The sequence below is a fragment of the Meleagris gallopavo genome, unplaced genomic scaffold, assembly GCF_905368555.1.
Source record: "Meleagris gallopavo unplaced genomic scaffold, MGAL_WU_HG_1.1 scaffold_1, whole genome shotgun sequence".
In the NCBI taxonomy this organism is placed as follows: domain Eukaryota; kingdom Metazoa; phylum Chordata; class Aves; order Galliformes; family Phasianidae; genus Meleagris; species Meleagris gallopavo.
The window spans coordinates 60,864-75,876 of NW_028147015.1; the positions used below are offsets into that span (position 1 = coordinate 60,864).

The 15,013-nt window shown below is 61.1% G+C and overlaps 1 protein-coding gene across 1 annotated transcript; it reads left to right on the top strand.

Annotated features, from left to right (window-relative positions):
• The first annotated feature begins 560 nt into the window (after nt 1-560).
• On the top strand, nt 561-13,496 carry LOC146542033 (cytochrome P450 11B, mitochondrial-like). The gene is made up of 3 exons (XM_085215044.1): nt 561-1,063; nt 8,896-8,974; nt 12,740-13,496. The coding sequence occupies exons 1-3, from the start codon at nt 561-563 to the stop codon at nt 13,001-13,003; spliced, it is 846 nt and encodes a 281-aa protein (XP_085071170.1). The 3' UTR covers nt 13,004-13,496.
• The last annotated feature ends 1,517 nt before the right edge of the window (nt 13,497-15,013 follow it).

Consider the following 15,013-nt stretch of genomic DNA (forward strand, 5'->3'; position numbering starts at 1 on the left):
TGCCAGGGGGATGCCATAGGACGCCATGTTGTGCCATGTGGTGCCATGTTCTGGGACGTGGTGCCATGGGGATGCCATGGGGATGCCATAGGACGCAATGTTGTGCCATGGGGATGCCCTGGGGATGCCCTGGGGATGCCAGGGGGATGCCATAGGACGCAATGTTGTGCCATGGGAATGCCATGGGGATGCCATGTGGATGCCATGGGAATGCCATAGGACGCCATGTTGTGCCATGTGGTGCCATGGAGATGCCAAGGGGATGCCAGGGGGATGCCATAGGACGCCATGTTGTGCCATGTGGTGCCATGTTCTGGGGCGTGGTGCCCTGGGGATGCCATAGGACAGCATGTTGTGCCATGGGGATGCCATGGGGACGCCAGGGGGATGCCACAGGACGCCATGTTGAGCCATGTGGTGCCATGGGAATGCCATGGGGACGCCAGGGGGATGCCACAGGACGCCATGTTGAGCCATGGGAATGCCATGGGAATGCCATGGGGACGCCAGGGGGATGCCACAGGACGCCATGTTGTGCCATGTGGTGCCATGGGAATGCCATGGGGACGCCAGGGGGATGCCACAGGACGCCATGTCGTGCCACGTTGGTGCCACGCTGGCGCTGTAAGGTTGCCACGTTGGTGCCACGCTGTGCCACATTGGTGCCACGCTGTGCCACGTTGGTGCCACGTTGGCGCTGTAAGGTTGCCACGTTGGTGCCATGCTGTGCCACGTTGGTGCCACGCTGTGCCACGTTGGTGCCACGTTGGCGCTGTAAGGTTGCCACGTTGGTGCCACGCTGTGCCACGTTGGTGCCACGTTGGCGCTGTAAGGTTGCCACGTTGGTGCCACGCTGTGCCACGTTGGTGCCACGCTGGTGCCATCCCTTCCCTCAGACAGCCGTGCCGCTGCTGTTCACGCTGTTCGAATTGGCCCGGAACCCCACGGTGCAGGAGGAGCTGAGGGCTGAGATCCGCGCCGCAGAGCAGCACCGCAACGAGGGGATCCACAGCGTGCTGGGGGCAATGCCTCTGGTCAGGGCCGCCATCAAGGAGACCCTGCGGTGGGCACTGGGGGCACTGGGAGGGACTGGGAGGGGACTGGGAGGGGAATGGGGGTGATGCAAGGGGCTGGGAGGGAACTCGGGCACTGGGAGGGACTGGGAGGGGACTGGGGCACTGGGAGGGACTGGGAGGGGACTGGGGGCACTGGGAGGGACTGGGAGGGAACTGGGAGGGAACTGGGAGGGGAATGGGGGTGATGCAAGGGGGCTGGGAGGGAACTGGGGGCACTGGGAGGGACTGGGAGGGAACTGGGGGCACTGGGAGGGAACTGGGAGGGACTGGGGGCACTGGGAGGACTGGGAGGGAACTGGGAGGGGAATGGGAGTGATGCAAGGGGACTGGGAGAGAACTGGGGGCACTGGGAGGGACTGGGAGGGAACTGGGGGCACTGGAAGGGACTGGGAGGGAACTGGGAGGGGACTGGGAGGGGAATGGGGGTGATGCAAGGGGCTGGGAGAGAACTGGGGCACTGGGAGGGACTGGGAGGGAACTGGGGGCACTGGGAGGGACTGGGAGGGAACTGGGGGCACTGGGAGGGACTGGGAGGGAACTGGGAGGGAATGGGGGTGATGCAAGGGGGCTGGGAGAGAACTGGGGGCACTGGGAAGGAATGGGAGGGAACTGGGGGCACTGGGAGGGGACTGGGAGGGGACTGGGAGGGGAATGGGGGTGATGCAAGGGGGCTGGGAGGGAACTGGGGGCACTGGGAGGGATTGGAAGAGAACTGGGGTACTGGGAGGGACTGGGAGGGAACTGGGAGGGAATGGGGGTGATGCAAGGGGACTAAGAGAGAACTGGGGTACTGGGAGGGACTGGGAGGGAACTGGGAGGAATGGGGTGATGCAAGGGGACTGGGAGGGAACTGGGGGCACTGGGAGGGACTGGGAGAGAACTGGGGGCACTGGGAGGGACTGGGAGGGGACTGGGAGGAGAATGGGGGTGATGCAAGGGGGCTGGGAGGGAACTGGGGGCACTGGAAGGGACTGGGAGGGAACTGGGAGGGAATGGGGGTGATGCAAGGGGGCTGGGAGGGAACTGGGGGCACTGGGAGGGACTGGGAGGGAACTGGGGGCACTGGGAGGGACTGGGAGGGGACTGGAGGGGAATGGGGTGATGCAAGGGGGCTGGGAGGGAACTGGGGGTACTGGGAGGGACTGGGAGGGAACTGGGGGCACTGGGAGGGATTGGGAGGGAACTGGGGCACTGGGAGGGAACTGGGAGGGAACTGGGAGGGAACTGGGAGGGGAATGGGGGTGATGCAAGGGGGCTGGGAGGGAACTGGGGGCACTGGGAGGGACTGGAGGGAACTGGGGGCACTGGGAGGGAACTGGGAGGGGACTGGGGGCACTGGGAGGGACTGGGAGGAACTGGGAGGGGAATGGGAGGGGAATGGGGGTGATGCAAGGGGACTGGGAGAGAACTGGGGGCACTGGGAGGGACTGGGAGGGAACTGGGGGCACTGGAAGGGACTGGGAGGGAACTGGGAGGGGACTGGGAGGGGAATGGGGGTGATGCAAGGGGGCTGGGAGAGAACTGGGGGCACTGGGAGGGACTGGGAGGGAACTGGGGCACTGGGAGGGACTGGGAGGGAACTGGGGGCACTGGGAGGGACTGGGAGGGAACTGGGAGGGGAATGGGGGTGATGCAAGGGGGCTGGGAGGGAACTGGGGGCACTGGGAGGGACTGGGAGGGAACTGGGGGCACTGGGAGGAACTGGGAGGGAACTGGGAGGGAACTGGGAGGGAATGGGGGTGATGCAAGGGGCTGGGAGGGAACTGGGGGCACTGGGAGGGACTGGGAGGGAACTGGAGGGGAATGGGGGTGATGCAAGGGGGCTGGGAGAGAACTGGGGCACTGGGAGGGACTGGGAGGGAACTGGGGGCACTGGGAGGGACTGGGAGGGAACTGGGGGCACTGGGAGGGACTGGGAGGGAACTGGGAGGGAATGGGGGTGATGCAAGGGGGCTGGAGAGAACTGGGGGCACTGGGAAGGAATGGGAGGGAACTGGGGGCACTGGGAGGGGACTGGGAGGGGACTGGGAGGGGAATGGGGGTGATGCAAGGGGGCTGGGAGGGAACTGGGGGCACTGGGAGGGATTGGAAGAGAACTGGGGGTACTGGGAGGGACTGGGAGGGAACTGGGAGGGAATGGGGGTGATGCAAGGGGACTAAGAGAGAACTGGGGGTACTGGGAGGGACTGGGAGGGAACTGGGAGGGAATGGGGTGATGCAAGGGGACTGGGAGGGAACTGGGGGCACTGGGAGGGACTGGGAGAGAACTGGGGGCACTGGGAGGACTGGGAGGGGACTGGGAGGAGAATGGGGGTGATGCAAGGGGGCTGGGAGGGAACTGGGGCACTGGAAGGGACTGGGAGGGAACTGGGAGGGGAATGGGGGTGATGCAAGGGGGCTGGGAGGGAACTGGGGGCACTGGGAGGGACTGGGAGAGAACTGGGGCACTGGGAGGGACTGGGAGGGGACTGGGAGGAGAATGGGGGTGATGCAAGGGGGCTGGGAGGGAACTGGGGGCACTGGGAGGGACTGGGAGGGAACTGGGAGGGGAATGGGGGTGATGCAGGGGGCTGGGAGGGAACTGGGGGCACTGGAGGGATGGGGGAACTGGGGGGACTGGGAGGGAACTGGGGGACTGGGGGACTGGGAGGGACTGGGAGGGAATGGGGAGCACTGGAGGGACTGGGAGGGACTGGGGCACTGGGAGGGACTGGGAGGGAACTGGGAGGGAATGGGAGGATGCAAGGGGACTGGGAGGGAACTGGGGGCACTGGGAGGGACTGGGAGGGAACTGGGGCACTGGGAGGGACTGGGAGGGACTGGGAGGGAATGGGGTGATGCAAGGGGCTGGGAGGGAACTGGGGCACTGGGAGGGACTGGGAGGAACTGGGAGGAATGGGGGTGATGCAAGGGGGCTGGGAGGGACTGGGGGCACTGGGAGGGGATGGGAGGGGACTGGGAGGGAATGGGAGGAGAGGGGCTGGGAGGGACTGGGGGCACTGGGAGGGACTGGGAGGGAACTGGGGCACTGGGAGGAACTGGGAGGGGAACTGGGGGTGAGCAAGGGGTGAGCAAGGGGCACTGGGAGAGAACTGGGGGCACTGGGAGGGACTGGGAGGGAACTGGGAGGGAATGGGGGTGATGCAAGGGGACTGGGAGGGAACTGGGGGCACTGGGAGGGACTGGGAGGGAACTGGGGGGGAATGGGGTGATGCAAGGGGACTGGAGGGAACTGGGGGCACTGGGAGGGACTGGGAGGGACTGGGGGCATGGGAAGGGCTGGGAGGGAAATGGGGGCACTGGGGACTGGGAGGGAACTGGGAGGGGAATGGGGGTGATGCAAGGGGCTGGGAGGGAACTGGGGACACTGGGAGGGACTGGGAGGGACTGGGAGGGAATGGGGGTGATGCAAGGGGCTGGGAGGGAACTGGGGGCACTGGGAGGGACTGGGAGGGAACTGGGGGGGAGGAGGACTGGAGGGGAACTGGGAGGGGAATGGGGGAGATGCAAGGGGCTGGGAGGGAACTGGGGGCACTGGGAGGGACTGGGAGGGACTGGGAGGGAACTGGGAGGGACTGGGGGAATTGGGGGAACTGGGGGTAACTGGGAGGGAACTGGGAGGGAACTGGGAGTGAACTGGGAGGGAACTGGGGACTTGGGGCACTGGGAGGGAACTGGGGGGAATTGGAGGGAACTGGGAGGAACTGGGAGGGACTGGGGGAACTGGGAGGGACTGGGGGAGAACTGGGAGGACTGGGAGGTTCCCCATTGGGGCATGTGGGGGTCCCCATTTGGGGTCATTTTGGGGGGTCCCATTTGGGTCTCTTTGGGGGGGTCCGCTTTGGGTGGGGGTCCCTATTTGGGTCCATTTTGGGGGGGTCCCCTATTTTGGGTCATGGGGGTCCCCATTTGGGGCACTTTGGGGGGTCCCTATTTAGGGTCACTATTGGGGGGTCCCCATTTGGGGTCATTATTGGGGAGGGGGGATCCCAATTTAGGGTCACTATTGGGGGGGTCCCCATTTGGGTGGGGGTCCCTTTGGGGGGTCCCCATTTGGGGTCACTTTGGGGGGTCCCCATTTGGGGCTTTTGGGGGGTCCCTTTTTGGGGCATTTGGGGTGCCCCATTTGGGTGGGGTCACTTTTGGGGTCGCTTTGGGGTCCCATTTGGGCCTTTTGGGGGTCCCCATTTGGGGGCACTTTGGGGTGGTTCCCTATTTAGGGTCACTTTTGGGGGTCCCCATTTGGGGTCCTTTGGGGGGGTCCCCAATTTAGGGTCACTTTTGGGGGGGCCCCATTTGGGGTCATTTTGGGGAGGTCCCCATTTGGGTCATTTTTGGGGGTCGCATTTGGGTCCCATTTGGGTCCATTTTGGGGTCCCAATTTAGGGTCACTATTGGGGGGGTCCCCATTTGGGGTCATTTTTGGGGTCCCCATTTGGGTCACTATTGGGGAGGGTCCCATTTGGGGTCACAATGGGGGGGTCCCCATTTGTCGTCATTTTGGAGGGTCCCCATTTGGGGTCATTTTGGGGGGTCCCATTTAGGGTCACTTTGGGGGGTCCCAATTTGGGGTCACTTTGGGGGTCCCATTGGTTGGGGTCCCCATTTGGGGCATTTTGGGGGGTCCCCATTTGGGGCCATTTTTTGGGGGGTTCCATATTTAGGGTCACTTTTGGGGGGGTCCCCATTTGGGTGGGGGTCCCTTTTTGGGGTCATTTTGAGGGGTCCCCATTTGAGGACATTTTGGGGGGGGGTCGCATTTGAGGTCCCCATTTGGGGCCATTTTGGGGGGGTCCCAATTTAGGGTCATTTTGGGGGGGTCCCCATTTGGGGTCATTTTGGGGGTCCTTGGGTCCCCTCATTTGGGGTCCTTATTGGGGGGGGTCCCATTTGGGGTCATTTTGGGGGGTCCCATTTGGGGTCACTTGGGGGTCCCAATTTAGGGTCACTATTGGGGGGTCCCCATTTGGGGGGGTCCCCATTTGGGGTCATTTTGGGGGGTCCCCATTTGGGGCACTTGGGGGTGGTTCCCAATTTAGGGTCACTTTGGGGGTCCCCATTTGGGGTCATTATTGGGGGGGTCCCATTTGGGGTCATTTTCGGGGTCCCCATTTGGGGTCATTTGGGGGGGTCCCCATTTGGGCCATTTTGGGGGGTCCCAATTTGGGGTCACTCTGGGGGGGTCCCCAATTAGGGTCACTATTGGGGGGGTCCCCATTTGGGGTCATTATTGGGGAGGGTCCCATTTGGGGTCACAATGGGGGGGTCCCCATTTGGGTCCTTTGGGGGGTCCCCTATTTAGGGTCACTTTTGGGGGGTCCCCATTTGGGGTCATTATTGGGGAGGGTCCCATTTGGGGTCATTTTGGGGGGTCCCCATTTGAGGACATTTTTGGGGGGTCCCCTATTTGAGGTCCCATTGGGAGGGTCCCCATTTGGGGGGTCCCCATTTGGGGTCCTTTGGGGGGCCCAATTTGGGGTCACTTTGGGGGTCCCCATTTGGGTGGGGGTCCCATTTTGGGGCCATTTTGAGGGGTCCCATTTGGGGCATTTTGGGGGGGGGTCGCATTTGAGGTCCAATTTAGGGCACTTTTGGGGGGTCCCCATTTGGGGTCATTTTGGGGGTCCCCATTTGGGGTCATTTTGGGGACGGGTCCCATTTGGGTCATTTTGGGGGTCCCCATTTGGGGTCGATTTGGGGTCCCCATTTGGGGCCATTTTGGGTGGGGGTCCCATTTTGGGGCCATTTTGGGGTCCCATTTGAGGACATTTTGGGGGTCGCATTTGAGGTCCCCATTTGGGCCATTTGGGGGGTCCCATTTGGGGTCACAATTGGGGGTCCCCATTTGGGGTCACATTGGGTGGTCCCTATTGATGGGCACTAGTGGGGGGGTCCCCATTTGGGGTTTTGGGTGGGGGTCCCGTTGTGGGGTCATTTTGGGGGGCCGTCGTTTGGGGACATTTTTTTGGGGGGGTCGCATTTGAGGTCCCCATTTGGGGTTATTTTGGGGGGGTTCCCAATTTGGGGTCATTGTGGGGGGGGTCCCCATTTGGGGTCATTTTTAGGGGGGGTCCTTTGGGGTCATTATTGGGGAGGGTCCCATTTGGGGTCAGTTTGGGGGGTCCTATTTGGGGTGGGTTTGGGGTGTCCGGATTTAGGGTCACTATTGGGGGTCCCCATTTGGGTGGGGGTCCCTATTTGGGGTCATTTTGGGGGGGTGTCCATTTGGGGTCTATTTGGGGGTTGGGTTATTTGGGGTCACTTTTGGGGGGGTCCGCATTTGGGGCCATATTGGGTGGGGGTCCATTTGGGGTCATTTTGGGGGGTCCCCATTTGAGGACATTTGGGGGGGGTCGCATTTGAGGTCCACATTTGGGGTCATTTTTGGGGGGGTTCCTATTTGGGGTATTGGGGGTGGTGCCCTATTGGGTGTCACTTTTTGGGGGGGTCCATTTGGGGTCATTGTTGGGGGGGTCCTTGGGGTCATTTTGGGGGGGTCCATTTGGGGTCATTTGTGGGGGGTCCCATTTGTGGTCATTATGGGGGGTCCTCATTTGGGTCGCTTTGGAGGGGTCCTAATTTGGGGTCACTTTTGGGGGGGTCCCCATTTGGGTTGGGGTCCCTTTTTGGGTCATTTTGGGGGTCCGCTATTTAGGGTCATTTGTGGGGGGTCCTCATTTGGGGTCCATTTGGGGGGGGTCCCCATTTGGGGTCATCTTTTGGGGGGTCCCCATTTGGGGTCGCTTTGGGAGGGTCCCCATTTGGGTCATTTTGGGGGTCCCCATTTGGGGCATTTTGGGGGGGGTCCCTTTGTGGGCCCATTTTGAGGGGTCCCCATTTGAGGACATTTTGGGGGGGGGGGGTCGCATTTGAGGTCCCCATTTGGGGCCTTTTGGGGGGGTCCCATTTGGGGTCACAATTGGGGGGGTCCCCATTTGGGGTCCCATTTGGGGTTCCCTATTTAGGGTCACTATTGGGGGGGTCCCCATTTGGGGCCATTTGGGTGGGGGTCCCTTTTGGGGTCATCTTGAGGTGCCCCATTTGAGGACATTTTTTTGGGGGGTCCCATTTGAGGTCCCCATTGGGGGCCATTTTGGGGGGGTCCCCATTTGAGGACATTTGGGGGGGGTCGCATTTGGGGGTCCCATTTAGGGTCATTTTGGGGGGGTCCCCATTTGGGTCCATTTGGGGGGTCCCATTTGAGGTCATTTGGGGGGGTCCCCATTTGGGTCAATTTTGGGGGGGGGGTCCCCATTTGGGTCCCTTTGGGGGGGTCCCATTGGTCACTATTTGGGGGTCCCATTTGGATGGGGGTCCCTTTTTGGGGCATTTTGGGGGGTCCCCATTTGAGGACATTTTTGGGGGGGGTCGCATTTGAGGTCCACATTTGGGGCCATTGGGGGGGGGTCCCATTTGGGGTCATTTTGGGGGGTCCCCATTTGGGGTCACTTTTGGGGGGTCCCATTTGGGGTCATTTTGGGGGGTCCCATTTGGGGTCCTTGGGGGGTCCCCATTTGGGGTCGCTTTTGGGTGGTCCCAATTTTGGGCCACTTTTGGGGGGGTCCCCATTTGGGCATTTGGGGGGGTCCCTTTTTGGGTCCATTTGGGGGGGTCCCCATTTGGGGTCATTTTGGGGGGTCCCCTATTTAGGGTCACTTTTGGGGGGGTCCACATTTGGGGTCACTTTAGGGGGTTCCCCATTTGAGGACATCTTTGGGGGGGGGTCGCATTTGAGGTCCCCATTTGGGGCCATTTTGGGGGGTCCCCAATTTGGGGTCACTCTGGGGGTCTCACATTGACGCCCTTGGGGGTCCCCCAGGCTGTACCCCGTTGGTGTAACGGTGCGGCGCTATCGGGCCTTGGGCGTCGGGCTGCAAAACTACCGAGTGCCGGCAGGGGTCAGTAATGAGCTGGGGTTTTTGTGGGGGGGTGGTGGGGTTTTGGGGGGGTGATGGGATGGTGTGGGTGGGGTGATTGGGGTTGTGGGTTGTGGGGTGTGGGTTTGTGGGGTTATGGGGTTATGGGGTTGTGGGCTGTGGGGTTATGGGTTGTGGGGTTGTGGGGTGATGGGGTTGTGGGGTTATGGAGGTTATGGGTGTGGGTTATGGGTTGTGAGGTTAGGGAGGTTATGGGTGTGGGTTGTGGGTTATGGGTTATGGGTGTGGGTTGTGGGTTATGGTTGTGGGTTTGGGGGTTATGGGGTTGGGGTTGTGGGGTTATGGGGTGTGGGGTGATGGGGTGTGGGTTGTGGGGTTGTGGGTGTGGGGTGATGGGGTGTGGGGTTGTGGGTTGTGGGGTGTGGGGTGATGGGGTTACGGGGCATGGGGTTATGGGGTGTGGGGTTGTGGGGTTATGGGGTGTGGGGTGATGGGGTGTGGGGTGATGGGGTGTGGGGTTGTGGGGTTGTGGGGTTGTGGGTTGTGGGTGATGGGGTGTGGGGTTATTGGGTTGTGGGGTTGTGGGTTACGGGGTAGTGGGGTTGTGGGGTTATGGGGTGTGGGGTGATGGGGTGTGAGGTTATGGAGGTTGTGGGTGTGGGGTGATGGGTTGTGGGGATGTGGGGTTGTGGGGTTGAGGGGTTGTGGGGTGTGGGTTGTGGGGTGTGGGGTGATGGGGTTGTGGGGTTGTGGGGTTGTGGGGTTATGGGGTTGTGGGGTGATGGGGTATGGGGTGATGGGGTGTGGGGTTGTGGGGTTGTAGGGTTATGGGGTGTGGGGTTATGGGGTGTGGGGTTGTGGGGTTGTAGGGTTATGGGGTGTGGGTGATGGGGTGTGGGGTTGTGGGTGTGGGGTTGTGGGGTTATGGGGTGTGGGTGATGGGGTGTGGGGTTGTGGGGTTATGGGGTTGTGGGTTATGGGGTTGTGGGGTGATGGGGTATGGGGTGATGGGTGTGGGGTTGTGGGGTTGTGGGGTTATGGGGTGTGGGGTTATGGGGTGTGGGGTTATGGGGTGTAGGGTGTGGGGTTGTGGGGTTGTGGGGTTGTGGGGTGTGGGTTGTGGGGTTATGGGGTATGGGTTGTGGGTTATGGGGTATGGGGTGATGGGTGTGGGGTTGTGGGGTGTGGGGTTATGGGGTTATGGGGTGTGGGTTATGGAGGTTATGGGGTGTGGGGTGGGGTTGTGGGGTTATGGAGGTTATGGGTGTGGGGTGTGGGGTGTGGGGTTATGGAGGTTATGGGTGTGGGTGATGGGTGGGGGGTTGTGGAGTTATGGGGTGTGAGGTTATGGAGTTTATGGGGTGTGGGTTATGGGTGTGGGTGTGGTTATGGGTGTGGGGTTATGGGGTGTAGGTTATGGTGGGTTATGGGGTGTGAGGTTATGGGGTTATGGTGTGGGGTATGGTTATGGGTGTGGGTTACAGTGTTATGGGGTTGTGGGGTTGTGGGGTTTGAGGTTATGGGGTTATGGGGCATTGGGTTATAGGGTTATAGGGTTATAGGGTTATGGGGTGTGGGGTCTGTGCCCCATAGACGCTGTGCCCCACACATAGCACCACCGTATCCCACAAGTGACTCTGCCCCACATCCTGCCCTGCCCCACACATCCCAGCCCCACAAGTGACTCCGCCCCATAAGTCACTCCACCCCACATATCCCAGCCCCACAAGTGACCTCACCCCACAAGTGACCCCGCCCCATAAGTGACCCTCCTGCCCCATAAGAGACTCCTCCCCATAAGTGACCCCCCTGCCCCACAGGTGACCCCGCCCCACACATGACCCCGCAGCCCCACTCGTGATCCCCCAGCCCCATAAGTGACTCCTCCCCATGAGTGACCCCTCCCCACACGTGACCCTGTCCCACACGTGACCCCGCCCCACAAGTGACCCCGCCCCACAAGTGACCCTCCTGCCCCACAAGTGACCCCTTCTCATAAGTGACCCCTCCCTACAAGTGGCCCCGCCCCATAAGCGACCCCTCCCATAAGAGACCCCTTGCCCCACAAGTGACCACCTGCCCCACAAGTGACCCCGCCCCACACGTGACCCCTCCCCACAAGTGCCCCACCCCATAAGTGACCCCCTGCCCCACAAGTGACCCCTCCCCACAAGTGACCCCGCCCCATAAGTGACCCCGCCCCATAAGTGACCCCTCCCATAAGAGACCCCTTGCCCCACAAGTGACCCTCCTGCCCCACAAGTGACCCCGCCCCACACGTGACCCTTCCCCACAGGTGACCCCTCCCCATAAATGACCCCCTGCCCCACAAGTGACCCCACCCCATAAGTGACCTTCGTGCCCCACAAGTTACCCTCCCCACAAGTGACCCCTCCCCACAAGTGACCCCGCCCCACAAGTGACCCCCTGCCCCATAAGTGACCCCTCCCCACAAGTGACCCCGCCCCACAAGTGACCCCCAGCCCCACACGTGACCCCTCCCCACAAATGACCCTTCCCCACAAGTGACCCCGCCCCACAAGTGACCCCACCCCATAAGTGACCCCTCCCCATAAGTGACCCCCTGCCCCGTAAGTGACCCCGCCCCACAAGTGACCCCTCCCCATAAGTGACCCCTCCCCACAAATGACCCCTCCCCATAAGTGACCCCTCCCCATAAGTGACCCCCTGCCCCATAAGTGACCCCGCCCAACAAGTGACCCCTCCCCACAAGTGACCCCCTGCCCCATAAGTGACCCCGCCCCACAAGTGACCCCCTGCCCCATAAGTGACCCTACCCTAAAAGTTACCCTCCCCATAAGTGACCCCGCCCCATAAGTGACCCCTTCCACAAGTGACCCCCGCCCCACAAGTGACCCCCTGCCCCATAAGTGACCCTACCCCAAAAGTTACCCTCCCCATAAGTGACCCCTCCCCATAAGTGACCCCTTCCACAAGTGACCCCGCCCCACAAGTGACACCACCCCATAAGTGACCCTCGTGCCCCACAAGTGACCCCTCCCCACAAGTGACCCCTCCCCATAAGTGACCCCCTGCCCCATAAGTGACCCCGCCCCATAAGTGACCCCTCCCCACAAGTGACCCCGCCCCACAAGTGACCCCTCCCCACAAATGACCCTTCCCCACAAGTGACCCCGCCCCACAAGTGACCCCACCCCATAAGTGACCCCTCCCCATAAGTGACCCCCTGCCCCATAAGTGACCCTACCCCAAAAGTTACCCTCCCCATAAGTGACCCCTCCCCATAAGTGACCCCTTCCACAAGTGACCCCGCCCCACAAGTGACACCACCCCATAAGTGACCCTCGTGCCCCACAAGTGACCCCTCCCCACAAGTGACCCCTCCCCACAAGTGACCCCGCCCCACAAGTGACCCCTCCCCACAAGTGACCCCTCCCCACAAGTGACCCCGCCCCATAAGTGACCCCTCCCCATAAGTGACCCCTCCCCAGAAGTGACCCTGCCCCACAAGTAACCCCCTGCCCCATAAGTGACCCCGCCCCACAAGTGACCCCCTGCCCCATAAGTGACCCCGCCCCACAAGTGACCCCCTGCCCCATAAGTGACCCCGCCCCACAAATGACCCCCCCAAAAGTGACCCCGCCCCACACGTGACCCCGCCCCCCAAAAGACCCCCAGGTGACCCCCAGCCCCACACGTGACCCCCTCACACACATGACCCCCTCACACACGTGACACCGTCACACACGTGACCCCCCCCACGTGACCCCCCCCCCCCCCCCACGTGACCGCCCCGGTCCGCAGACGCTGTGCCAGGTCTCCCTGTACGCCATGGGCCGCAGCCCGGCGGTGTTCGCGGAACCGCAGCGTTTCGATCCGTCGCGGTGGATTCGACGCTCCGGGAACGAAACTGCGTTCACCGCTTTGGGTTTCGGATTCGGGGCGAGGCAGTGCATCGGGCGGCGCCTGGCCGAGACCGAGATGGCGCTGTGCATCAAGCACGTGAGCGGCCATTGGGACACACAGAGAGACGGGGGACACCGTAGGGACCCCATAGGGACCCCATAGGGACCCCATAGGGACCCCATAGAGACCCCATAGGGACCCCATAGAGATCCCATAGGGACCCCATAGAGACCCCATAGAGACCCCATAGAGATCCCATAGGGACCCCATAGGGACCCCATAGAGATCCCATAGGGACCCCATAGAGATCCCATAGAGACCCCATAGAGATCCCATAGGGACCCCATAGGACCCCATAGAGACCCCATAGAGACCCCATAGAGATCCCATAGAGATCCCATAGGACCCCATAGAGATCCCATAGAGACCCCATAGAGATCCCATAGGGACCCCATAGAGACCCCATAGAGATCCCATAGAGACCCCATATAGACCCCATGGGACCCCATAGGGACCGAGATGGCGCTGTGCATCAAGCACGTGAGCGGCCATTGGGACACACAGAGAGACGGGGGGACCCCGAAGGGACCCCGTAGGGACCTCATAGGGACCCCATAGGGACCTCATAGAGACCCCATAGAGATCCCATAGGGACCCCATAGAGATCCCATAGGACCCCATAACCCCATAGAGACCCCATAGGGATCCCATAGGACCCCACAGAGACCCATAGAGACCCATAGAGATCCCATAGGACCCCTAGGACCCCATAGAGACCCATAGAGACCCATAAGACCCATAGGATCCCATAGAGACCCCATAGGACCCCATAGGACCCCATAGAGACCCCATAGGACCCCATAGGGACCCCATCGATGTCCCACAGAGACCATAGAGATCCCATAGAGATCCCATAGGACCCTAGGACCCCATAGAGACCCCATAGAGACCCATAGAGACCCCATAGGGACCCCATAGAGACCCCATAGGACCCCATAGAGACCCCATAGAGACCCCATAGGGACCCCATAGGACCCCATAGACCCCATAGAGACCCATAGGACCCCATAGGACCCCATAGAGACCCCATAGGGACCCCATAGAGACCCCATAGAGACCCCATAGATCCCAATCGACCCCATAGAGATCCCATAGAGACCCCATAGAGACCCCATAGGACCCCATAGAGACCCCATAGAGATCCCATAGAGACCCCCATAGAGATCCCATAGGACCCCATAGGACCCCATAGAGACCCCCATAGGGACCCCATAGGGACCCCATAGAGATCCCATAGAGACCCCATAGAGACCCCATAGGGACCCCATAGAGACCCCATAGGGACCCCATAGGACCCCTAAAATCCCATAGAGATCCCATAGGACCCCATAGGGACCCCATAGAGACCCCATAGAGACCCATAGGGACCCCATAGAGACCCCATAGAGACCCCATAGGGACCCCATAAGATCCCATAGAGACCCCATAGAGACCCCATAGGACCCCATAGAACCCATAGAGATCCCATAGGGACCCCATAGGGACCCCATAGAGATCCCATAGATCCCATAGAGACCCATAGAGACCCATAGGACCCCATAGAGACCCCATAGAGACCCCATAGGGACCCCATAGAGACCCCATAGATCCCACGGATGCCAATCAATCCCACAGATCCTGTAGATCCCATAGGGATCCGAGATGGCGCTGTGCATCAAGCACGTGAGCCCATTGGGACACACAGAGAGATCGGGGGGACCCCGAAGGGACCCCGTAGGGACCCCATAGAGACCCCATAGGACCCCATAGGACCCCATAGAGATCCCATAGATGCCAATGGATCCCACAGAGATCCCATAGACCCCATAGATCCCATAGAGATCCCATAGATGCCAATGGATCCCACAGATCCCACAGACCCCATAGATTTCGTAGAGATCCCACAGACCCCATAGATCCCGTAGAGATCCCACAGACCCCATAGATTTCGTAGAGATCCCACAGACCCCATAGATTTCGTAGAGATCCCACAGACCCCATAGATTTCGTAGCGATCCCACAGACCCCATAGATTTCGTAGAGATCCCACAGACCCCATAGATTTCGTAGCGATCCCACAGACCCCATAGATTTCGTAGCGATCCCACAGACCCCATAGATTTCGTAGAGATC

Coding starts and splice junctions, on each gene's coding strand:
- LOC146542033 (XM_085215044.1), top strand. CDS start 561: ATGGGGACGCCAGGGGGATGCCACAGGACGCCATGTCGTGCCACGTTG. Junction 1,064..8,895: donor GCCATCAAGGAGACCCTGCG/GTGGGCACTGGG, acceptor GGGGTCCCCCAG/GCTGTACCCCGTTGGTGTAA. Junction 8,975..12,739: donor ACTACCGAGTGCCGGCAGGG/GTCAGTAATGAG, acceptor CCCGGTCCGCAG/ACGCTGTGCCAGGTCTCCCT.